The following is a 22980-nucleotide window of genomic DNA, read 5'->3' as shown; positions in this document are numbered from 1 at the left end:
ACCCTGACAAAAATTCGGCCCGTAGAGTAGAAAAATCAAGTAAGTTATGCTATACCTTGATAAAATGCTGGTTAGGCCTCAGCTGGAGCATTGTGTCCAAGTCAGTATATCACACTTTAGGATGGATGTCAAGGCCTTGGGAAGGGTGCAGAAGCGATTCACCGGAATGGTACTAGGGATGAGGGGCTTCCATTGTGTGGAGAGACAGGAGAAGCTGGGGCTGTCCTCCTCAGAACAGAGATGATTAAATGGAGATACGTTAGATGTATTCAAAATTGTGAAAGGTTTTGATAGAGTAAATAAGAAGAAAACGTTTCCGGTGGTAAAAGAGGCTTTTATGAAAAATTAAGCATACCATGATGTAAAGCCTTCTATAGTCAATTTGGAATGTCATTCCCTAAAAAAAAGTTAGCAAGATTATTCAAACCTGGGCTTCCCCATCTGAAGCAATGATGTTATGATTGACTGCATTGTTTTACTGGATAGTGATGAGTCTTACTAGAGAGAAATAGAGTTCACAGGTCAAACTTTTAAACGGCCACTGAGGCATGACCAGAGACGGAAGCTATAAATTTGCCACCACTGGCCAGGTGCTTGGTTGCTGGCATGTCCCTTATTCTGGGCCATTTTTGGGGAGGTTGATTGTGGGGGGACTGGGGAATTGTTACTTACCCGGAAGCAGAAGGTAGCCAATTACACCCCCTAATGGGCCTATTAAGGCCGTTGTACTGAAATTTTCCAGTTGGCAGTCAGCCCCCGGCTGAGGCCGAATCCCAGCTGATGAATGGAGGTGGGCTCTCAGCGGTAGACAGGTGGGCCAGCACTCCATCTGGTCTTTTTGATTTTTAAATGTTTAAAAAGTCTTCAAAAGGTGCTTTTACCTTGGGGTGCCTGCACTTTCACCTACCTAGATCAGCAGCTTCCACCTCTGACAACAGGGCTATTGATCTGTCATTGCTGGAGATTCTTCTATTGGCTTAGGGAGCCCTCTGCCAGTGCTTAATTGGACAGTGAACATGCTCTCTGGCCACTAATTGGGCTGCTCATCAAACATTGAGTCAGGCAATGGATAGGGAGTTATGACCTGGAAATGCACTCGGCATTGGGTCCCAACCTCAGAAAAGAACTCAGCCGAGTGTTTCAGGTCTGTGAGTCTGCAGTTCTTGCATGAGATTTCTCAATCTTCTTTAATATGCTTGTACTGTTAATTTGTTTCCAGTCTAATGGAACCATAAAATGATGACTGTTAGCTTGACTACTTGATTATATACCTTTCAGGAGATATGATATGTTTATGTAGATATTCAAATATAATTTTTCTAACATGTGCACCCAAACGAGAACTCTTCCCTACCCAGTGTCTACTTCTTGTCTGCCAGTTGCTGATTACGCACAGATCCCAGCCAGCACACCTCTTGGTGCTGTGTCCACACAGCTTCTTTCCCACTGTGACTTACAGATCATTCAGAAGCCTCAAAACCGCTCAGCGCAGCAGGAAAAATACAAAAGCTCTACAAATATAATCTATATAAAACTGTATTAAAATACATACTGTAGACAAACTGTAAACTAGATTTTTACATACAACGTTGTCTATTTTACATTGATACGTTTTTGATTTCCTTTATTTCTAAAGCTCAGACTATCTGAATCCTTTGTGATACATTTTGTTATTCTAAGTAAAATTCAATGTCTATATAAGGCATGCATATGCACAATTTAAATTGTTTGTGATACATTTGTTTTGTTTTCAACTGCAGCAAAAATACGTCACCCAATTAGATTGTACATTATATAGTGTAATGTTCCTGTCTTATTTACCATGGGACATTCACTAATTCACAAATTTCCTTCATAAATGTGCCATAAAATACATCTTGTCTTGTCATAATTTTTTCTCTTTGATATTGAGTTTTACAGCTCACTGCAGGTTTAGTGAGAAGTGAGGGCATTCCTGGTAAGAAGGCCAACTGAAAGGACAATCAGCAGTGGAAGGGGAAACAGTTTGGGGATGTGATAGCAGCAAGGTTAATGGCAGTGGCATTATGACTAGTGTCAAGAAACATACTGACCACTGTTCTAAATCTCTCATGCCATAGTCGACCCATCTTGTAACACACTTTTCCCTCAAGATAACATTTCCCTATAGGCAAAATAACATTCCTCTTGAAATAAATTCATTCAAATTCTAAGATTAAACTCACCTTAATTGGCTGCGCCATCCCCAAACCACAGCAGATTTAACCCTGCTGTTTCTTTGGGCAGAATCGTCCCAGATTTGCATTAAATGTGATAGCGGGTGGGTAAAAGGATGCCTTACCTGCTGGCTGCAATGGTGAGTTTTCGCGCCATTTCATCACAGTCCCGCCTCAATAATCATGCATTCCCTGGAAACATGTCGGGTGGCTGGCAGGGCGCCTTCTGATTAAGCCGCCTCGCTGTCACCTCAGGCCTTCAGGAAACCAGGCTCCATATTTAAAGGCCACGCCTGCAAAAAGCTAGCACTCTTCAAGGGATAGGAAGCTGCTGCGAACTAAAGGCTGCCAACAAGAGGAAACATGCTGCCCCCAGATTTAGTGACCCCTCCCTCAAGTACCTACTGGACGCAGTGGAGGCCTGCTGCAATGTCCTCTACCCCAGCTCTGGGCAAAGGCCAGCAAGCAAGGTCACCAATCCTGCATGGGAGGCAATGGCAGCAGTAGTCACAGCCAATGCCCTTCAAAAGATGATAGCCAGCCAGTGCCGAAAGATGATGAATGGTCCCATCCATTCCGCCAGGGTAAGTCACTCTTCTCATCACTCTCAACCCATACACTCACAAGCTCAGCACTCATCCATAGGGATCTCACTCACTGTCAGTCCAAGGGACATCACCATTTACTCTCTCTCACACTCACCTCATCTGCCCTGCAAACCGCGCCCTCATCCTATCCATGGCACCACTCACCATACACACATGCCAGGAATACTTACCAACTGGCCTGGCAGGCGCCCTGCTTACACTCTCTCCACCCGTATTCATGTGGGACAAACTGGCACAGAACAAAAGGGAGAGGTCGTGGACTGGTGGAGGAATGCCTGAAATCCTCAAGGACTTTGAATGGAGCTGGCCGGCGATGATCTGAACCATTCCTCTGCTGACAGTGAGGTCAGCGGTGCTCAACAAAGTGAGGATCCAGCAGTGCAACATCCATCAAACAACCAAGCTGTGAGTGATGTGTTCTGTTTCATAGGCCACTGCCACACACTAATTATCTCTCCTTGCTTTCACAGGCACATCTGGGAAACAGCTGACAAGGACCATGACCCAGGTCCTTGACTCAAGCCCTGAAGACACATCAGAAGAGGAATCTGCTGAAACCTTCATTGAAGACCAGTCACAGCGCTCAGCCACACCCTCCACCAGCGCAGAGACACAAACCTCAGTGGGACCTAGCTTTAGAGTAGCCTCAGGGTCACAGACTTTCCAGGTTTCTGGCACTCAGAGGACTGTTGAAGGCCAGAAATTGGCTGAGTCCGAGTCAGATGATGAGCCTCTAGACTCGGCCATACCTCAGTTGCTGGAGCTGCAAAGGCAAGCTCTGGAACATCAAGAAGGGATGACGGCTGCACTCCTCAGATTGCAAGGCATGATGGAGGGAGACCGGCCGCCTTCAGTCTGAGGTGATAGCACTGGCATGCCAATACACTGAGGTCAACACCTCCATAATATGCTTGAATTTTACATTCAGTTTGAGAGAGAGAGGAGTGGGTCTGAGACTATGTTTTTAAACTTAAATAAGGGCAGTTATGAGGGCATGAAAGCAGAGATGGCTAAAGTGAATTGGCAAATTAGACTAAGGGATAGGTCAATAGAGATGCAGTGGCAAACATTTAAGGGGATATTTCAGAATACACAGAATAGATACATTCTAACGAGTAAGAAAAAGCCCAAGGGGTGGACACATTACCCATGGTTAACTAGAAAGGTTAAAGATAGTATCAAACTTAAAGAAAAAGCATATAATTGTGCAAAGACAGGTGGCAGGTCAGAAGACTGGACAATATAAGGAACAGCAAAGGACGACTAAAAGATCAATAAGGACGGAAAAGTTAGAGTATGAGAGAAAGCTAACCAGAAATATAAAAACAGATAGTAAGAGTTTCTATAAATATTTTTAAAAGTAACGAGTTAACAAAGTGAGCATTGGTCCTATAGAAAGCGAGTCTGGAGAACTGATAATGGAAAACAAGGAAATAGCAAATTAATTGAACAAGTATTTTGTATCAATCTTCACTATAGAGGATAAAAGTAACATCCCATTAGCAGCTTTAAATCAGGAAATGGAAAGGAGGGAGGAACTCAGGAAAATTATAATCACCAGAGAAGTGGCACTGAGTAAATTGTTGGAACTGCAGGCTGACAAGTGCCCGGGTCCTGATGGATTTCATTCTAGGGTCTTCCAAGAAGTGGCTAGTGAAATAGTTGATGCACTGGTTTTAATTTTCCAAAACTCCCTAGATTTGGGGAAGGTTCCATCAGATTGGAAGATAGCAAATGTAACTCCATTATTCAAAAAGGGAGGGAAACAGAAAGCTGGAAATCACAGGCCAGTTAGCTTAATATTTGACATGTGGAAAATGTTAAAAGCTATTATTAAAGAAGCAATAGCAGAGCACTCGGATAAGCTCAAGGTCATCAGGCAGAGACAACATGGTTTTGTGAAAGAAAAATCATGTTTAACCAATTTATTGAAGTTCTTTGAGGAAGTAATATGCACTCTGGATAAAGGTGAACCGGTGGATATACTGTACTTAGATTTCCAGAAGGCATTTGTTAAAGTACCACATCAAAGGTTTTTGCGGAAAATAAATACTCATAGTATAGGGAGTAACATATTGGCAGGGATAGAAGATTGGCTGGCTAACAGAAATAAGAGTAGGCATAAATGGGTCTTTTTCAGGTTGGCAAGATGTAATGAGTGGTGTGCCACAGGGATCAGTGCTGGTATCTCAACTGTTTACAATTTATATAAATGACTTGGATGAAGTGATGGATGGGATAGTTGCCAAATTTGCTGATGACACAAAAATATCTAGGAAAGTAATTTGTGAAGAGGATTTGAGAAGGCTACAAAAAGATGTAGATAGGTTAACTGAGTGGGCAAAGATCTGGCAAATGGAGTGTAATGTGGGAAATGTGAAATTGTCCATTTTGGCAAGAAGAATGAAAGAAAGGCATATTATCTAAATGGTGAGATATTGCCGAGCTCTGAGATGCAGAGGGATCTGGGTGCTTTAGTGCATGAATCGCAAAAAGGCTAATATGCAGGCACAGCAAGCAATTAGAAAAGCTAATAGAATGTTATAATTTATTGTGAAGGGAATTGAATACAAAAGTATGGAGGTTATGCTTCAGTTATACCGAGCACTAGTGAGACCACATCTGGAGTACTCTGTACAGTATTGGTCAACTTATTTAAGGAAGGATGTAAATGCATTGGAAACAGTTAAGAGAATGTTTACTAGACTATTACCTGGAATGGGTGGGTTGTCTTATGAGGAAAGGTTGGACAGACTAGGCTTGTATCCACTGGAGTTTAGAAGAGTAAGAGGCGACTTGATTGAAACATCCTGAGGGGAATTGACAGGGTGGATGTGGAGAGGATGTTTGCTCTTGTGGGAGAATCTAGAACTAGGGGTCACTTTAAAAATAAGGGGTCGCCCATTTAAAATGAAGATGAGGTGAATTTTTTTTCTCAGAGATTCAGGAGTCTTTGGAACTCACTTCCTGAAAAGGCAGTGGAAGCAGGATCTTTGAATATTTTTAAGGCAGAGTTGGTTAGATTTTTGATTAGGTGATAGGTTATGATAGGTTATCGGGGGTAGGCAGGATGCAGATTTGAGGTTACAATCAGTTATTAAATGACGGAGCAGGCTCAAGGGGCTGAATGGCCTACTCTTGCTCCTCGTTTGTATGTTCACATGTAACACTGGTAGGATGGCAGCTGCCGTCTCTGGTCCAGGACATCGGTCTGGCACTGTTGCGTGGGCTGACCTTCATCGCTGATGTCATTGTTGGCCTCCCAACAGTGTCAATGTGAGAGGGGTGCGGGGCAGTTCGATCTCACCCCAGCTTCCCCGTCTCCTCAAGGAGTCAGCCAGGGGCCCTCGGGCACCCATAGGGAGGAGGATCAGCAGGTGCACACCCCAGAGCCACCACCCAGCTAACTCTGGGAGTGCCTGGTCCATCCGAATCCCCTCTTCCAGCAAATCCAGCTCCACAGGCCAAGGAGGGAGCCACTGCCACACAGCAGGACTCAGAAAGCAGCTGGAACCCTCCAGGTCTTGGCCATCCAGAGGATGCCTGCCAGAGTCATCACAGGCAGGGCGTAGCAGTCAGCAGGCTGCCCCCACTCTGCTATGGATGTCGGGGGCTGGGGAGGGTGTGGGCACCAAAACATAGCGGCGCGGTTAGAAATGTTAAGAAGATGTAGTTGCACTGTCTGGGCACAGGTGTTAATCACTTGTACATGATGTTGACTATTGTAAATAAACTCCCAAGAATGTCTCCTTGTCCATGGCTCCTTGTCCTGATGAGCAGTGGCCGTTTCACTCAGATGTGAAACCTTTGTCCCTGCACAAGATAAAGGCAGCTGTCTCAGTCCAGGGTCTCTTCCCTGTGTTTTCCCATAAGGAAAAAACAGTTCAGACCAGTACTCTTATTTCCCAGTTTTTACTGGTGTTCCATTTTAAGGCATACAAGACCTGTTCAGACCAGTATTCTTATTGCCCAGTTTTTACTGTTCTTCTGTTCTGGGTTGTACAACCTTCCCAGCACACTGATATTGCACCTTCCCAGTCACTGAACACATCGGTCATGCCTGCACATCGATGGGGCTTATCATTGCTGCCAGAAGGTCCTGGGCCAGTGGCATAGAGTTCTGTCATTCTCTCTGTGTGCTTTCAGCACTTTGAGGTGCAGCTGGCCCCCCATCTCAACAGCATCGATGTCTGGTGACAGTTTGCTCTTGAAGGGTTCAGCTCATGAAGGATGCCATAGGATCAGGTGAAGTTAAAGTTTCCCCGTTGCATCTCCATGATATGACCCTGTTCACAGAGCAAAGCGAGGTGTCATCAGCCAGACAGGAGTTAGACATTCACATAAGCTATCTGAGGATCTGTGGAGAGTCCTCACTGATTGTTGTCATCATCCTCATGGAACATTGGGACTATAGGCATCCGCTGCCTCTCCATGACAGGAGCCTTATCACAGAGGTTATGTATGCTGCTATCAGACAGACAGGAGTCAAACATTCTCAGATGCAATGTGAGGATCTGCGGTGTCTCCTCACTGCATATCGTCATCATCCTCCACAAATCTAGCAGCTATGAGGGCCTCCCGAGCACGCCTGCCTCTGGCCAGTACAATGGCCTCATCCCTGTCATCATCACCTTCAAGGACCTCCTCACCCTCGTCCCCATTGACATCCTCTGCATCAGAGGAGACATGCAGCTCCTCCATCTCCTCCTCAGCCAGCTCCTCTCCCCATTGCAGCACTAGGTTGTGAAGGGCACAGCAGGCGACGATGGTGCGTGATACCCTCTGTGGACTGTATTGCAGGGCTCCACCAGACCGGTCCAGGCACCAGAACCTCATTTTCAGCAATCCAATGGTTTGCTTCACCAAAGCGCGAGTTGCAACATGAGCCTCATTGTAACTTCGCTCTGCTGCAGTCTGAGGCCGCCGCACGGGTGTCATCAGCCACATCCTCTGTGTGTAGCCCTTGTCCCCGAGGAGCCATCCCTGCAGTCTCTCTGCAATCTGGAAAATGTCAAGAATCTGAGACCTACTGAGAAGGTAGGAGTTGTGCACACTCCCTGGGAACTGTGTGCAGACCTGTAGGATGCATTTGTGGTGGTCGCACACCAGCTGCACATTCAGTGAATGGAAGCCCTTGCAGTTGACGTAGTTGACCGCTTGTTGCCACGGAGATCTGAGTGCCACGCGAGTGCAGTCGATGGCAACCTGCACCTGTGGGAAAGCTGAGATCTGGGCAAATCCCACCACTCTTACTTCCTGGCCTTTCTGATCCCAGGCAAAATGCACACAGTTGTGTGCCTTTGCGAAGATAGTGTCCATGACCTCATGGATGCATTTGTAAGTGGAGGCTTGTGATATCCCACTGAAGTCACCTGTGGAGCCCTGAAAGGAACCACTGCCGTAAAAATTGAGCACGAAAGCCACTTTCTTGGCCACTGGCAGTGGATGCCCTCCATGTCCATGTGGCGCCAAATCCTACAGCAGGTGGCAGATGTGACCGACCAGTTCCCTGGACTTGCGCAGTCTTTGGTGACACTGGTTTTCGGTCATCTGCAGGAAGGAAAGGTGGCGTCAAGCTAGGCACCGACCAGTGACGGCTCACTGTGGCTCTTCAGCAGTGTGTGTGGGAGCCCCAGCCATCCTGTCTTCTTGAGGGAGCTGCTCCTGCCAATATCCAGCCAGGCACCTCCGTCGCTCTCTTCTCCTTAATCTCTGCTCCATGTAAGCCATGAGGCATACAGCTAGGTCACCAGGCTCAATGCTCCCGATGTACTCCTCCTGCAGGGTGAAAGAGAGAGACGCATGTGTTAGCATTGGTGTACTAAGACTGTCTTGGTTAAATATGAAGGCTGCTTAACGCATCCCAGAGAGTGTTGATCACCAGTTGGATGGCCAGAGTTTAGTGCACTGAGTTAGCTTGAGTAATGAGGGAGACTGGTCCAAACCTGAATGTTGATATTGCAAGGGGCTGTGAACGTCTTGCCCAGTGACTGCTCCATGGCCAGCTTTCACAAGGAGATTGTACAACGTGCCCAGTCATCCAATTGTTTTGCAGTCCACTAAAATGCTCATTAGTTTGCAGTCTGCGCCCGAGGGGGTGAAAAGCTCTGGAGCATTTGGTGACACTTTCAGGCCTATGCATTGCTTGAGTGGGCAGATAAGTTAGAGACCTGACCCCAAGCATGTCAATGTGGCTGCACCAGAACTGTCTCAGCTGCGGAGGAATGGTCACTTTATACAGGGTTTCACTAATGCGTGGCCGCTTTCCTCACCATCCCCCCCTTCAATGGCCCCCTCCACATGTGTTTGTGCACTACCATCAGACTGGGCTGCCTTGCCCCCCACAACTCACCTCACAGCGTGCAGCCTTGCCCCCCCGTCCCAACTCACCTCAGATGCAGTGCAGCCCTTGCCCACTGTCAGCCAGCCAGAAAAAAGCGACTTGCTTGTGCCCTCGCCTGAATGCATGGCACTTCAGCCTTGAAGTCCAGCAGGTGACCCTGGCGAGCGCTGCACAATGTTACTGTGCACTCACCTCCGAGTTCCCCTCAAAGTGCAGCTCACCAGGTGCACGCCTTATAAATGCTGTTGTGAAACACATTGGCGTGCAATCACGCTGACATGTCCGGATGATCCAGCGTGGGGGGATGATTTTGGCGAGCAGGGCTTATAATGGTATGCAGATGTATTAAAATGATGTTCCCGATGTCCAGCAGCGGGAAACACGGTCCGCCATTGACAGGTGAAGCGGCGATCACATACTGGTTTCATGAGGTCGCGAAACAGATTTTTGACCTTCAAGCCATATTGTCCACTCACGACCACCATGATGCCCAACACCAATGGGGATGTAAAATTCCGCCGTTTGTCAATAGCTGAGGCATCCATCTGACTCAGACAGAACCCCATTTACATAGGCTAATTCGTTTTCTAAGATGTACATAAGATCCGGGGCAGTGTACAGAACAGGTTGCTCACCTCGTGCTCAGTCAAACCTGTTGGGAAGAGGTGAGGGACCTCAAAGGTAAGCCTTAAAAGATGGCCGTCAGCCTTGACTTGGTGGTAGCACTTTCACCTCTTAATCAGAAGGTCATGCGTTCAAGCTCCACTCCAGAGACTTGAGCATAATAATCCAGGTTGACACTTCATTGCAGTCATTATAGTACTCAGTAATGTTTGTGTAATTCTGTTCAGTGTCTGCAACTCTGTTAATTTCTGAAGCGCTCTAGGAAGTGCCATCGCTGGAATGAGATGTGATACTGGGGTACCATATGCCCTCTCAGTTGGTCAGAAACGTCCCATGACAGTAATTGAAGAAGAGCAGGGGAATTCTCCTTGTCAGTATTTATTCCTCAATCAATATTACTAAATCAGATTATTTGTTCCTGTCTGGAAGCTTGCTATGTGTAGATTGACAGCTGTATTTCTGTAGATTTCCCCAAGATTGTGTCATGAAGTGGATCACAGCCCGAATTACCTATGGGCATATTAGACTTTTCTAAGGAAAAATTTGTTTTGTTTTAAAAAAAAAATAGACCTACAAGCAAAAATTGGCTGAGAATGTAAAGCAACCACTTTCTGTAAAATTCCTATGTGGATTACACATGACCGACTAATCTAGAGAGAATGGAATGTCGCACCTAAAAAGGTGTCAAGGCCTACTTCAGAGACACTTCAAAGGAAGAGATGCAATGCAAAAACCTGAACACTAATCTCCTGTGGTTGCGGATACAATGGAGACCGATTACCATGTCAGCAGAAACCATCTCCTGTTGAGTTACATCTCAGAATGTGGAAATGATCTGAGTTGAAAGAAAGCAGATTCTGGGCAAAAGACATGTTTGTTTTTCCCTTCCAGGAATACACAAGAAAAGGGGTTAAAAAGCCAACTGCAAACCTGATCTGTGTGTGTTAGTTCTGGTGTTCTAGTTCTAGTGTGCTATTGTGTGCTATGAAGGTCACAGCTGAAGAACATCAACTAGGCATCCCTGCAGCTTGCAGGCAAAAAAATAGTATTTCTCTGTTGCTGGAGGCAAGTCACAAATCAGCAAAGCCGCAGTCAAAAAGGAAACAGGACAGCTCCTTCAGCTAACCTTCAGAACCAAATGTCTCCAAACCAACTGGCTCAGCTGCCAAAGTCAGCTCTACCAGAATCACCCAACTTAACGGCTGCAACTTTTCTCCATCTACTCCTCATGAACAAGCCAGAGACTGATTCGTATTTCTTGTTTAACTTTTATTCTGAACTCCACTTCTCATTTCTGATCTGTGTGTATGTGTGTTGCGCTTTTATTAGTTTTTCTCGGGGTTTTTAGCAACTAATAAACTCACTCTTTCTTTGACTCAAGGAAACCTGGTTAAATTGGCTCCTTCTAAAACATAAGTACATTTGGACTGGGAAAAAGTATCCACAAGAGAAAGGATCCTATTTATATTAAACTTGTTACGACCAACCGAGGGGTTTGAATAAAGAAGGGGGGCCAGTTCAGCCCCCCTCACCCAGGATCATAACAATTTGGGGGACCTTGCCTGGGGACCGGTCCTAACAATTGCAACAGTAACTACACTTCAAAAATACGTCATTGACTTTAGGATGTCATGAGGTCATGATAGGCGCTATGTAAATGCAAGTCCTCTCCTTTTGTTTAAATTCAACTTTAAGCAGCTTGTCCATTTCCCAGGCTGTGACTCACCCTAGTGCCACCAAGCAGCCAATAGGCTGGCTGATCTTCAACTGTTGACAGTCAGCCAGCTTCCTCCGTATGTCTGCTTTGGGTGAGCAGTTGGCCAGCCAATGGAAATGAGGCTCTGCTGTTAATAAATGCTGGGCTGGCTATGGGGGATCCCAGGAGACCAGCCTGAACATCCCACTGGCTTCCTGCACAATAGGTAAAATTCTACCTCAAATGTTTACTTCTTCCTCAATCCAATGGAAAGGAGCATCTGGCAGATTGTGAACTGGCTGCAGAAGTGTTAATGCTCATTTTTCACAAACGTAGACAAATGTTTCCTGTCCGATGAACAATTGATTTTTTTTATTCATTCATGGAATGTGGGCATCGCTGGCTATGCCAGCATTTATTGCCCATCCCTAAATGCCCTTGAGAAGGTGGCGGTGAGCTGCCTTCTTGAACCTCTGCAGCCCATGTGGTGTAGGTACACCTACAGTGCTTTTAGGAAGGGAGTTCCAGGATTTTGATCCAGCGACAGTTAAGGAACAGTGATATATTTCCAAGTCAGGATGATGATTGGCTTGGAGGGAAACTTCCGTGTGTTTCCATGTGTCTGTTGCCCTCATCCGTTTAGATGGTAGCAGTTGTGGGTTTGAAGATGCTGTATAAGGAGGCTTGGTGAATTCCTGCAGTGCATCTTGTAGATGGTACACACTGCTGCTGCTGTGTGTCGGTGGTGGAGGGAATGAATGTTGGTAGGTGGGGTGCCAATCAAGCGGGCTGCTTTCGGTGGGCAGTTGGCCAGCCAATAGAAATGAAGCTCTACTGTTAGTAAATGCTGGGCTGCTTATGGGATGGTGTCAGGCTTCTTTAGTGTTGTTGCACTCATTCATGCAAATGGAAAGTATTCCATCACAACACTGACCTGTGCCTTGTAGATGGTGCATAGGCTGTGGGGAGTCAGGAGGTGAGTACTCATCACAGGATTCCTGGCCTCTAACCTGCTCTTGTAGCTACAGTATTTATATGGCTAGTCCAGTTCAGTTTCTGGTCAATGGTAACTCCCAGGATGTTTATAGTGGGGGATTCAGCAATGGCAATGCCATTGAATGTCAAGGGGTGATGGTTAGATTCTCTCTTGTTGGAAATGGTCATTGCCTGGCACTTATGTGGCATGAATGTTACTTGCCACTTGTCAGCCCAAGCCTGGATATTGTCCAGGTCTTGCTGCATTTGGACATGGACTGCTTCAATATCTGGGGAGTCGCGAATAGTGCTGAACATTGTACAATCATCAGCAAACATCCTCATTTCTGACCTTGTGATGGAAGGAAGACCATTGATGCAACAGCTGAAGATGGTTGGGCCTGGAGCACTATCCTAAGGAACTCCTGCAGTGATGTCCTGGAACTGAGATGATTGACCTCCAACAATCACAACCATCTTCCTTTGTGCTAAGTATGACTCCAACCAGTAGAGAGTTTTCCCCCGATTCCCATTGACTCCAGTTTTGCTCGGGCTCCTTGATACCACACTCGGTTAAATGCTGCCTTGATGTCAAGGGCAGTTACTCTCACTTCACCTCTGGAGTTTGACTCTTTTGTCCATGTTTGAACCAAGGCTTTAATCTGGAACTGGGTGATCCTGGTGAAACCCAAACTAACCGTAAGTGAGCAGGTTATTGCTGAGCAAGTGCCACTTGATAGCACCGTCGATGACCCCTTCCATTACTTTGCTGGTGATCAAGACTAGACTGATGAGAGGGCAATTGGATGGGTTGGATTTGTCCTGCTGTTTGTGTGCAGGACATACTTGGGCAATTTTCTACATTGCTGGGTAGATGCCAGTGTTGTAGTTGTACTGGAATAGATTGGCTTGGAGCACGGCAAGTTCTGGAGCACAAGTCTTCAGTTCTATTGCCGGATCATTGTCAGGGCCCATAGCCTTTGCAGTATCTATTGCCTTCAGCCGTTCCTTAATATCACATGGAATTAATCAAATTGGCTGAAGACTGGCATCTGTGATGCTGGGGACCTCCAGAGGAGACCAAGATGGATCATCCACTCGGCACTTCTGGCTGAGGACTGTTGCAAATGCTTCAGCCTTATCTTTTGCACTGAATTGCTGGGCTCCCCCATCATGGAGGATGGGGATATTTGTGGAACCTCCTCCTCCAATGAGTTGTTTAATTGTCCACTACCATTCAAAGAATCACAGAATTGTTATGTTGTAGACAGGATGTGGCAAGACTGCAGAGCTTAGATCCGATCCATTGGTTGAATTGCTTAGCTCTGTCTATCGCTTGCTGCATATGCTGTTTGGCATGCAAGTAGTCCTGTGTTGTAGCTTCACCAGTTTGGCACCTCATTTTTAAGTATGCCTGGTGCTGCTCTTGGCATGCCCTTCTGTACTCTTCATTGAACCCGGGCTCATCCCCTGGCTTGGTGGTAATGATAGAGTGGGGGATATGGCAGGCCACAAGGTGGTTGAGTACAATTCTGTTATTGCTGATGGCCCAGGGTGCCTCATGGTTGCCCAGTCTGCTAAATCTGTTCAAAATCTATCCTATTTAGCACGGTGGTAGTGCCACACAACAAGATGGAGGATATCCTCAATGTGAAAATGGGACTTCGTCTCCACAAGGACTGTCCAGTGGCCAGTCCTACCAATACTGTCATGGACAGATGTATTGGTTGCAGCCAGGTTGGTGAGGATGAGGTCAAGTATGTTTTTCCCTTTTATTGGTTCCCTCACCACCTGCCGCAGACCCAGTCTAGCAGCTATGTCCTTTAGGGCTCGGCAAGTTCAGTCAATAATGGTGCTACTGAGCCACTCTTGGTGATGGACATTGAAGTCCCCCACCCAGCATACATTCTGTGCACTTGTCCCCCTCAATGATTCCTCCAAATGGTGTTCAACATGGATGAGTACTGATTCATCGACTGAGGGAGGGCGGCACATCGTAATAAGCTGGAGGTTTCCTTGTCCATGTTTCACCTGATGCCATGAGACTTCATGAGGTCCAGAGTTGATGTTGTGGACTCCCAGGGCAACTCCCTCCCGACTATATACCACTCTGCCACCACTTCTGCTTGGTCTGTTCTGCCAGTTGGACAGGTCATACCCAGGGGTGGTGATGGTGGTGTCTGAGACATTGTAATGAATGACTATGTCAGGCTGTTGTTTGACTAGCCTGTGGAACAGCTCTCCCAATTTTGGCACAAGCCCCCAGATGTTAGGAGGAATTTGTAGGGTTGACAGGGCTGAGTTTGCCGTGCTGGTTTCTGGCCCCTTTTCTGTCTACTCAATCCTTTTACAATGTTTAATCCTCTTATATGTCCAGTTCTTTTCAATCTTCTGTGGTTAGTCATATTTCTGGAATTCTTGTTACATCACAGTTTCTTGCTGCTCTAACAACCTTAGGCTCAGGCAGTTTATTACAAATGCTTCAATATTTACTATTGATGTACCTTCTCTTTTTCTGCTTGTTACTGATAGCATAATCCAAGATTTCTTAATTAGATTCTGAAGCCTTAAGAGAAATATCTCTCTGCTGATTAGCTCCATTCCCATGGAGGTGATTAGCTACACTCCATTCCCCCCCGTCTTCCTCTCTTAATCTCTTGATTCAACACTAACAACAACAACCGACTTGGAGGGAAAAATATGGCACCAGAATGAACCAGAATGTTGATACGTTGTGATGCTGAACATGGACGAACTCCACTCGTTTACTGATTTAAGCTGCATTGTCTCTCTCTCTCTCTCCTTCGCTCTTTTACATGGCCTGGCCCTCAACTCCCCTTTCCCTTTTATTTCTCTCTCCCTCTCTCTCTCGCTCATCGCTTTTTGTTCCTGGGCCAATCCTTCCATCTTTTTCCGTTCCATGTATTTTCCTCCCTCTCACCAACAGAGTGTGCTTCTTCTTCCTTCATTTTGCACACTTGTCCGCTTGTCCCCTCCTTCTTCTCCATCTCAGCTGTGCTTTTTTCCCTCTCTGACTTAACCTGTTTCTTTCCTTCCCTCTCCCTATCGGTGTGCATGTCTCCCTCCCCCTCTCTGTCCTCCTTTACTTCTCCTCGTTGTGTATTTCTTCCTCTGTTTCCATTCATTGGGTAGCAGTATCAAATCTTTTATTTGCGAAAGCACAAAGTTGCACGATTATTAGATAGGTTCTGAGGTCTGCCAATCAGGCTACAGGTTGTAGATAAGGGCTATTTATCTTGTTGACAGAGCCACGGAGAAGTACTCGAAAGTAAACGGCCACATTTGATTCTGATAATTTTGCTGTTTTATTCTGAGACACACAGCAGTCCTCATGTTAATGTTTAGCCAGGAACTTTGTTATCGTAATAAACATGGTTCTTAAAGTGAAAGGGGAGCCCCTGAAAAGTGGGCACCATAGAGCTTGTGGCAGTGAGTTTAAAATGTCCATATTTTCACTGTAAAAAGGAAACAATGCATTTATTTTCAAAACTTTGCCTAGTTGTCACAATTTGCATAACTGCAGTAATTGGAGCTCCAGAAGGCAGTTTATTCCTGATTTTTGGTAAGCTCAAGATGTGCTTATCTATATCTTCTTTTATATCAGGATGGGTCTCTTAACGCTTCTCTCACTCCTGAGTAGGATTAAAAAAAACCCTGTTGTTTGATAGCTAATGTTTTCTCCGGTTTCCAAGTTCTCTCTCACTCCTCTCCATTACAGCTCTGTCTTTCTGAACTTTTTCTATTGATATTATTATAGTCATTGTTGCTTTGAATTTCCCTACTTTGCTCCTTAAAATGCCCAGCCCTACTCCTTCTTCCTCTTCCTCTTGTCAAAAAGGCAGGGTGATAATCATGGGAGATTTTAATTTACATATAGACTGGAAAAGTCAGATGGACAAAGATAGCCTAGATGAGGAGTACACTGAACGTTTCCAGGCCAGTTTCTTAGAACAGCATGTTCTGGAGCCAACCAGAGAGCAGGCCATACTAGACCTAGTATTCTGCAATGAGATGGGAGTAATTAATGATCTCTTAGTGAAGGTGCCCCTAGGTAGCAGAGACAATAATATGATTGAATTTTACATTCAGTTTGAGGGAGAGAGAGTGGTTCTGAGACTATGTTTTTAAACTTAAATAACGGCAATTATGAGGGCATGAAAGCTGATCTGGCTAAAGTGATTTGTCAAATTAGGTTAAGGGATAGATCAATAGAGGTGCAGTGGCTAATATTTAAGGGGATATTTCAGAATGCATAGAATAGATACATTCCAACGAGGAAGAAAAAGACCAAGGGGCAGACACATTACCCGTGGTTAACTAGAAAGGTTAAAGATAGTATCAAACTTAAAGAAAAAGCATATAATTGTGCAAAGACAGGTGACAGGTCAGGAATATAAGGAACAGCAAAGGATCACTAAAGGATTAATAAGGAGGGAGAAATTAGAATGTGAGAGAAAGCTAGCCAGAAATATAAAAACAGATAGTAAGAGTTTTTATAAACGTTTGAAAAAAGAAATGAGTTAACAAAGTGAGCATTTGTCCTATAGAAAGTGAGTTTGGAGAATTGATAATGGAAAACAAGGAAATGGCAGATTAATTGAACAGGTATTTTGCATCAGTTTTCACTATAGAGGATACAAGTAACATCCCAGAAGCAGCTATAAACCAGGAGATAGAAGTAGGGAAGGTAGTCAGGAAAATTACATTCACCGGAGAAGTGGTACTGAGTAAATTGTTGGAGCTGCGGGCTGACAAGAGCCCAGGTCCTGTTGGACTTCATCCTGGGGTCTTACAAGAAGTGGCTAGTGAGATAGTTGATGCATTGGCTTTAATTTTTCAAAACCCCCTAGATTCGGGGAAGGTCCCATTAGATTGGAAGATAGCAAATGTAACTTTGTTATTCAAAAAGGGAGGGAGACAGAAAACAGGAAACTACAGGCCAGTTAGTTTACATCTATCGTAGGGAAAATGTAGAAGATATTATTAAAGAAATTATAGCAGGGCACTTGGATAAGCCCAAGGTCATCAGGCAGAGTCAACATGGTTTTGTCAAAGGGAAATCATGTTTAACCAACTTATTGGAGTTCTTTGAGGAAGTAACATGCTGTGGATAAAGGGGAACTGGTGAATGTGCTGTGCTTAGATTTCCAGAAGGCATTTGATAAAGTACCACACATCAAAGGTTATTGCGGAAAATAAATACTCATGGTATAGGGGGTAACATATTGGCATGGATAGAAGATTGGCTGGCTAACAGGAAGCAGAGAGTAGGCATAAATGGGTCACCCATTTGAAACAGAGATGAGGTGAAATGTTTTCACTCAGAGGATCGTGAGTCTTTGGAACTATCTTCCTGAAATGGTAGTGGAAGTAGTGCCTTTGAATATTTTTAAGGCAGAGGTGGATAGATTGGTGAGATGTATTTTGCGGTTGGGATATGGAAAAATGGATTTCCCTCAGGTCCTGCCAAATGTAATGATAAGACCTAATTAGTATTTTTGTCACTTCACACTTATCTTCATTAAGTTTCATCTGCCACGTGTCCACCCAGTCCACTAGCCTGTCAACGTCCTCTTTGAAGTCTATCACCACCCTCCTCACAGTTCACAATACTTCCAATATGGACTATGATGATTCCTCCATAACCAGTTGGCCTGCTGATACTGTAAGATTATATCTGTCAGGAAAGGATGAACAGGTTGGATCTCCTTTCACTTGTAAAGGGAAATCTGAGTTGTGACATAATGGAGGCCTTTAAATTTTGAAAGGTTTTGACAGAATAATCATAGGGAGAATGTTTCCCATTAGTGGGAAACACTAGACAAGCGGTCATCAATATAAAATTGTATTGTAAATATAAAATCAATATAAAATAGTCGCCAAGAAATCAAATAGGGAATTTAGAAGAAACTTCTGAAGTGGTGAGTAGATTTCTTGTCAAAAATATTTTCCTTGAATATAAACCAGTTCATTTTCTCTTCTGTTTCTTAGGCTCATGCCCAAACTTGGTTCTGAGCAGAACTGATCGACCAGACTACAAGCACATAACCATGACATCTACCCCGAAGCTCCCTGTTCGATCACACAGGCCACTCTGTTTGTCTGTCTCATCCGATGGCAATGGGAGATATGCAGCTTTGGAATCCCAGGATTTTAAAAGCAGCCTGAAATCTCAGGTATGAGCAATAATAGAATCCACAATGGGGTATCTTTTACATTCGGTGAGAACAGCAATCATTGAAACCGAATATCAGGTATAATGGAGTCCAAACTCTCGAGAAATTGGCTATTTTGATGAGGCACTGGGTGGGGTGGAGGGAGGGGAGCAACATCTTTGGGATTGCAAATCACCAGAAATCAGTGCCATTGAGGGGAGGAGGAGAATAGGTAAAGAAGTTGAGGAATAGGGATTGTAATATCTTTTTTACCTTTATTATTTGTTAATGTTTTAATGCTGTTGAAATCAATTAGATGAAATAGAAATATTCCTAAGCCTAGCAGGAAGAGAGTACTACATAAGCAACCAACCATTGAGCACTTCATCGATCCTGTCATTTGAATTGTATATGCATTAATCATCTTGTTCAAAATGTCAAACCAATTTGCCTGACAAGGTCATAGGTCATTGTTTTAAACAATTGAGGTTCAAAGAAGATTTGAACTAACTGTTCTCTTTAATTAGATCATTAAGGAGGTTATAGCTGGGCACTTAGAAGAGCTCAAGGCAATTGGGAAGAGTCAGCATGGTTTTGTGAAAGGAAAATCATGTTTAACCAATTTATTGGAATTTTTTGAAGGAGTAACATGCACAGCGGATAAAGGAGAACCTGTAGACATATTGTACTTGGATTTCCAGAAGGCATTTCTGGATTATTATGGAAAGATTATTATGGAAAATAAAAGCACATGGTATAGGGGGCAACATATTAGCATGGATAGAAGATTGGCTGGCTTGCAGAAAGCAGAGACTATGCATAAATGGGTCTTTATCTGATTGGCAAGATGTGACAAGTGGAGTCCCACAGGGGTCTGTACTGGGGCCTCAACTTTTTATGATTTACATCAATGACTTTGATGAGGGGAGTGAAGACATGGTAGCTAAATTTCCAGATGACACAACGATAGGTAGGAAAGTACATTGTGAAGAGGACATGAGGAGGTCACAGATGGATATAGATAGGTTGATTGAGTGGGCAAAAACCTGGCAAATGGAGTTTAATGTGGGGAAATGTGAAATTGTTCACTTTGGCAGGAAGAACAAAAAAGCAGAGTGTTACTTAAATGGAGAACAGCTGCATAATTCTGAGGTGCAGAGGGATCTAGGTGTTCTGGCACATGAGTCACAAAATGTTAGTATGGAGGTACAGCAAGTAATTAAGAAGCCTAATGGAATGCTTTACATTATTATGAGAGGGATTGAACATACAAGTAAGGATGTTATGCTTCAGTTACACAGGGCATTGGTGAGACCGCACCTTGAATACTGTATGCAGTTTTGGTCTCCTTATTTAAGGAAGGATGTAAAAACATTGGAGGCGGTTCAAAGGAGGTTTACTAGATTGATACCTGGAATGAATGGTTTGTCTTGAGGAAAGGTTGGACAGACTGGGATTGTTTCCACTGGAGTTTGGAAGAGTGAGGGGTGGTTTGATTGAAGCGTATAAGATCCTGAATGGCCTTGACAAGGTAGACATCGAAAGGATGTTTCCTCTTGTGGGTGAGCCCAGAACTAGGGGGCACTGTTTTAAAATTAGGGGTCACCCTTTTAGGACAGAGATGAGGAGAAATTTTTTCTCTCAGAGGGTTGTGCGACTTTGGAACTCTGCCTCAGAAGGTGGTGGAGATGGGGTCATTGAATATTTTTAAGGCAGAGGTAGATAGATTCTTGTTAGGCAAGGGAATCAAAAGTTATCAGGGTTAGATGGGAATGTGGAAATCGAAACACAAGAAGATCAGCCATGATCTTATTGAGTGGTGGTGCAGGCTCGATGGGCCAAATGGTCTACTCCTGTTCCTATTTTTTATGTTTTTAATTCCTTGTTCTCCAGATTATAATCATTTTCAGTCCTGCCTTTTCTGAGAACTGTTACTCATACTGGAATCCAGCCCCACAGTCTCCGGCAGCCCCTAGGCACCTCAACCCAATGACAATTTTCCAGATGTCTGTCAGGACCTGAATGTCAGGGGTGGGCGAGTGGCATCACAACTCCAATCCTGTCCTCACCTGATACCCTACAATTAGCAGTGAGCCATGGGTTACCAGATCGTGATTAGGAGTAAGAAGGCTTATTATAGTGCCCCCTCTGCTCCTAGCTCATTTTTAAAAGCTATTCTGTGGAAAAGTCACCATTTTGTGTTGCCTGATCATTTTTATAGCAAGTTTTCACATAAACCAACTATGCTTTCAAGGAGTTTTACCTTTGTAAAAGCATATTTGGTAATCCTCGTCTTTATTTGTAAAGGCATTGCATTATGAAACATGTGCAGTGTCACTAAGACGAGATAGCACATTGCTGTTCATCCCAAACAAAAAAAAAAGATAAACATCTGTAAAGAGTGTCTTTTTTAAAAATCTGACTGCTGAATGCATACATAAAGTAGTGTCCACATGCTTGTAATCTTAATGACCATGGTTTTAGATCTACTGGCTAGCTTGTTGAAATTTAACTATTTAGAGACCTAATAATGCACCAAAAAGCATGAATGAACAAAGCACAGAATGTAAAATATGATTTAGATATCAAATCACTAAGGAGCTCAATGTCAAACAAAATTCAAATTCTCCCAATGCACCATTTTAAGACAATTTTGAGATCCCTTTAACTTCAAGGTTATTTTCTTATGTTGATCTTTTTCCTAATGATTTTATCATAACTCTTTCAGGTGGTCAAGGCTGACACCACTAGAGCTTCCAGCAGCACTGGTTCTCTGGAGAGAGCCTCTCTCTTTTGTGCTTCTGGATCAAACACGTCTACATCAAATTTATCGAGTTCCAATGAAACGTTGGCTAAAACTAAATCATCCAGCAGGTTCTCATTATTTTCACCCCCTTGGAACAGCAGCTCAGAATCTGATTCCAACCCTCCTTCAAGGTCTGGGTCCAAAAAACTCAAGAATCACCGCCGCAAGTCCATAAACAAAATAGACAGTCCGAAAGATTGCAAGCGGAACATTCCTGAGCAGCTGCAGTACTCTGAACCAGTCATTGCCAAGGTAACCGATTACATTTATGTAGGAAATCTCAATGCTGCCTACAGTGGACGTATCCTGTGCAAGAACAATATAGACAGCATTATCGATATGAGCAACCTCCCTGGAGAGTTCAACATGTGTCTAATTCCATGTACCTGCTCCAGGAACGTAAAGCACAGCTGGTCTCGTCTCAAGGTCGACATCAATGACTTTTCAAATGATGACGTTTTCCCTTTGAAACAACGATGCTTTGAAGACATTAATGAGTGCATCAATGCATCAACTGAGAAACAGAAACGTGTCCTGATTCACTGCCGAGATGGGTATTCCCTGGCACCGACCTGTATCATACAGTACCTCATGCAGAAGCAGAACATGCAGCTCATGACTGCATATGAATTTGTGAAAGCCAAGTACCCAGTCAATATCAAGGAATGCCACCAGAATCTCTTGGTAACGCTTGAGAAGTCATTGAGGCCTGGGAACACAAACCCTGAGTGTTTTAAACAGGCACTGTCCCGAAAGATGGCTTGGACTTAGTTTAAAGGCTTTCATAGCCTATACAAATAAATGCCTTAAGATTTCCCTCAGCATCTCCACCAGTTAAAAATTAGAAACTGCCAGAAAAAGTTTACTCGGCTTGAATATGTTGTTTGAAATATAAAACCAGGACAAACAATTTTCTTCCTGAACCATTTGTGTACATTTTTATAACCCTTCAAAAAGTTTGACGTTTTGCTTTCTGTATTAAATTCTTATTGTTTTGCTGGTTTTCCAAATTGATAACTATATAAGTAAGAGGTTTCTTTGTATTAAATATAAGGCAACATTAAAGCTGGAGATAAAATGAAGTAGCTGCAGCATTGAAATACAACATGGTAAAACAGATATCAAAACAGAAAATACTGGAAAAACTTAGCAGATTTGACAGCATCTGTGGAGGGAGAAACAGAGTTAACGTTTGGTGTCTGTATGACCCTTCTAAAGGGGCATACAGACTTGAAATGTTAACTCTGTTTCTCGCTCCACAGATGCTGTCAGACCTGTTGAGTTTTTCCAGCATTTTCTGTTTTTATTTCAGATGTCCAGCATCTACAGTATTTTGCATTTATGTTATTACAGATTACTGGCTTTATAGCTAATTCCCTGGGCCATTCCTGGTCTCAGCACATTGGGGTCCTATTAAAATACAGGCTGATACTTATAGAGTATGATGCATAGTTCACAAGCCAAAGTTACAAGTTGTGCATCACATTGTGCTCAGGAATATCGGAGTTCTGAATGTGAGCTCAAGCACTAATTTACAGAAAAATAGAACTCGCTGGA

The 22980-nt window shown here is 44.0% G+C and overlaps 1 protein-coding gene across 2 annotated transcripts in view; it reads left to right on the top strand.

Annotated features, from left to right (window-relative positions):
- LOC144684227 (uncharacterized) overlaps window positions 1-22419 on the top strand; it is a 45739-nt gene extending 23320 nt beyond the window's left edge. For both annotated transcript variants that reach the window (XM_078547865.1, XM_078547864.1), the window contains exons 3-4: window positions 18454-18638; window positions 21346-22419. In XM_078547865.1, coding sequence (XP_078403991.1) covers window positions 18454-18638; window positions 21346-22194 — 1034 coding nt within the window. In that variant the 3' untranslated portion in view covers window positions 22195-22419. The remainder of the gene's footprint in view (window positions 1-18453; window positions 18639-21345) is intronic.
- Window positions 22420-22980: the final 561 nt, after the last annotated feature.

Source organism: Cetorhinus maximus, chromosome 9 (assembly GCF_964194155.1).
Source record: "Cetorhinus maximus chromosome 9, sCetMax3.hap1.1, whole genome shotgun sequence".
Lineage (NCBI taxonomy): Eukaryota > Metazoa > Chordata > Chondrichthyes > Lamniformes > Cetorhinidae > Cetorhinus > Cetorhinus maximus.
Note: the sequence above shows the minus strand (reverse complement) of the source record. Positions and strands in the feature narration are given on the sequence as shown.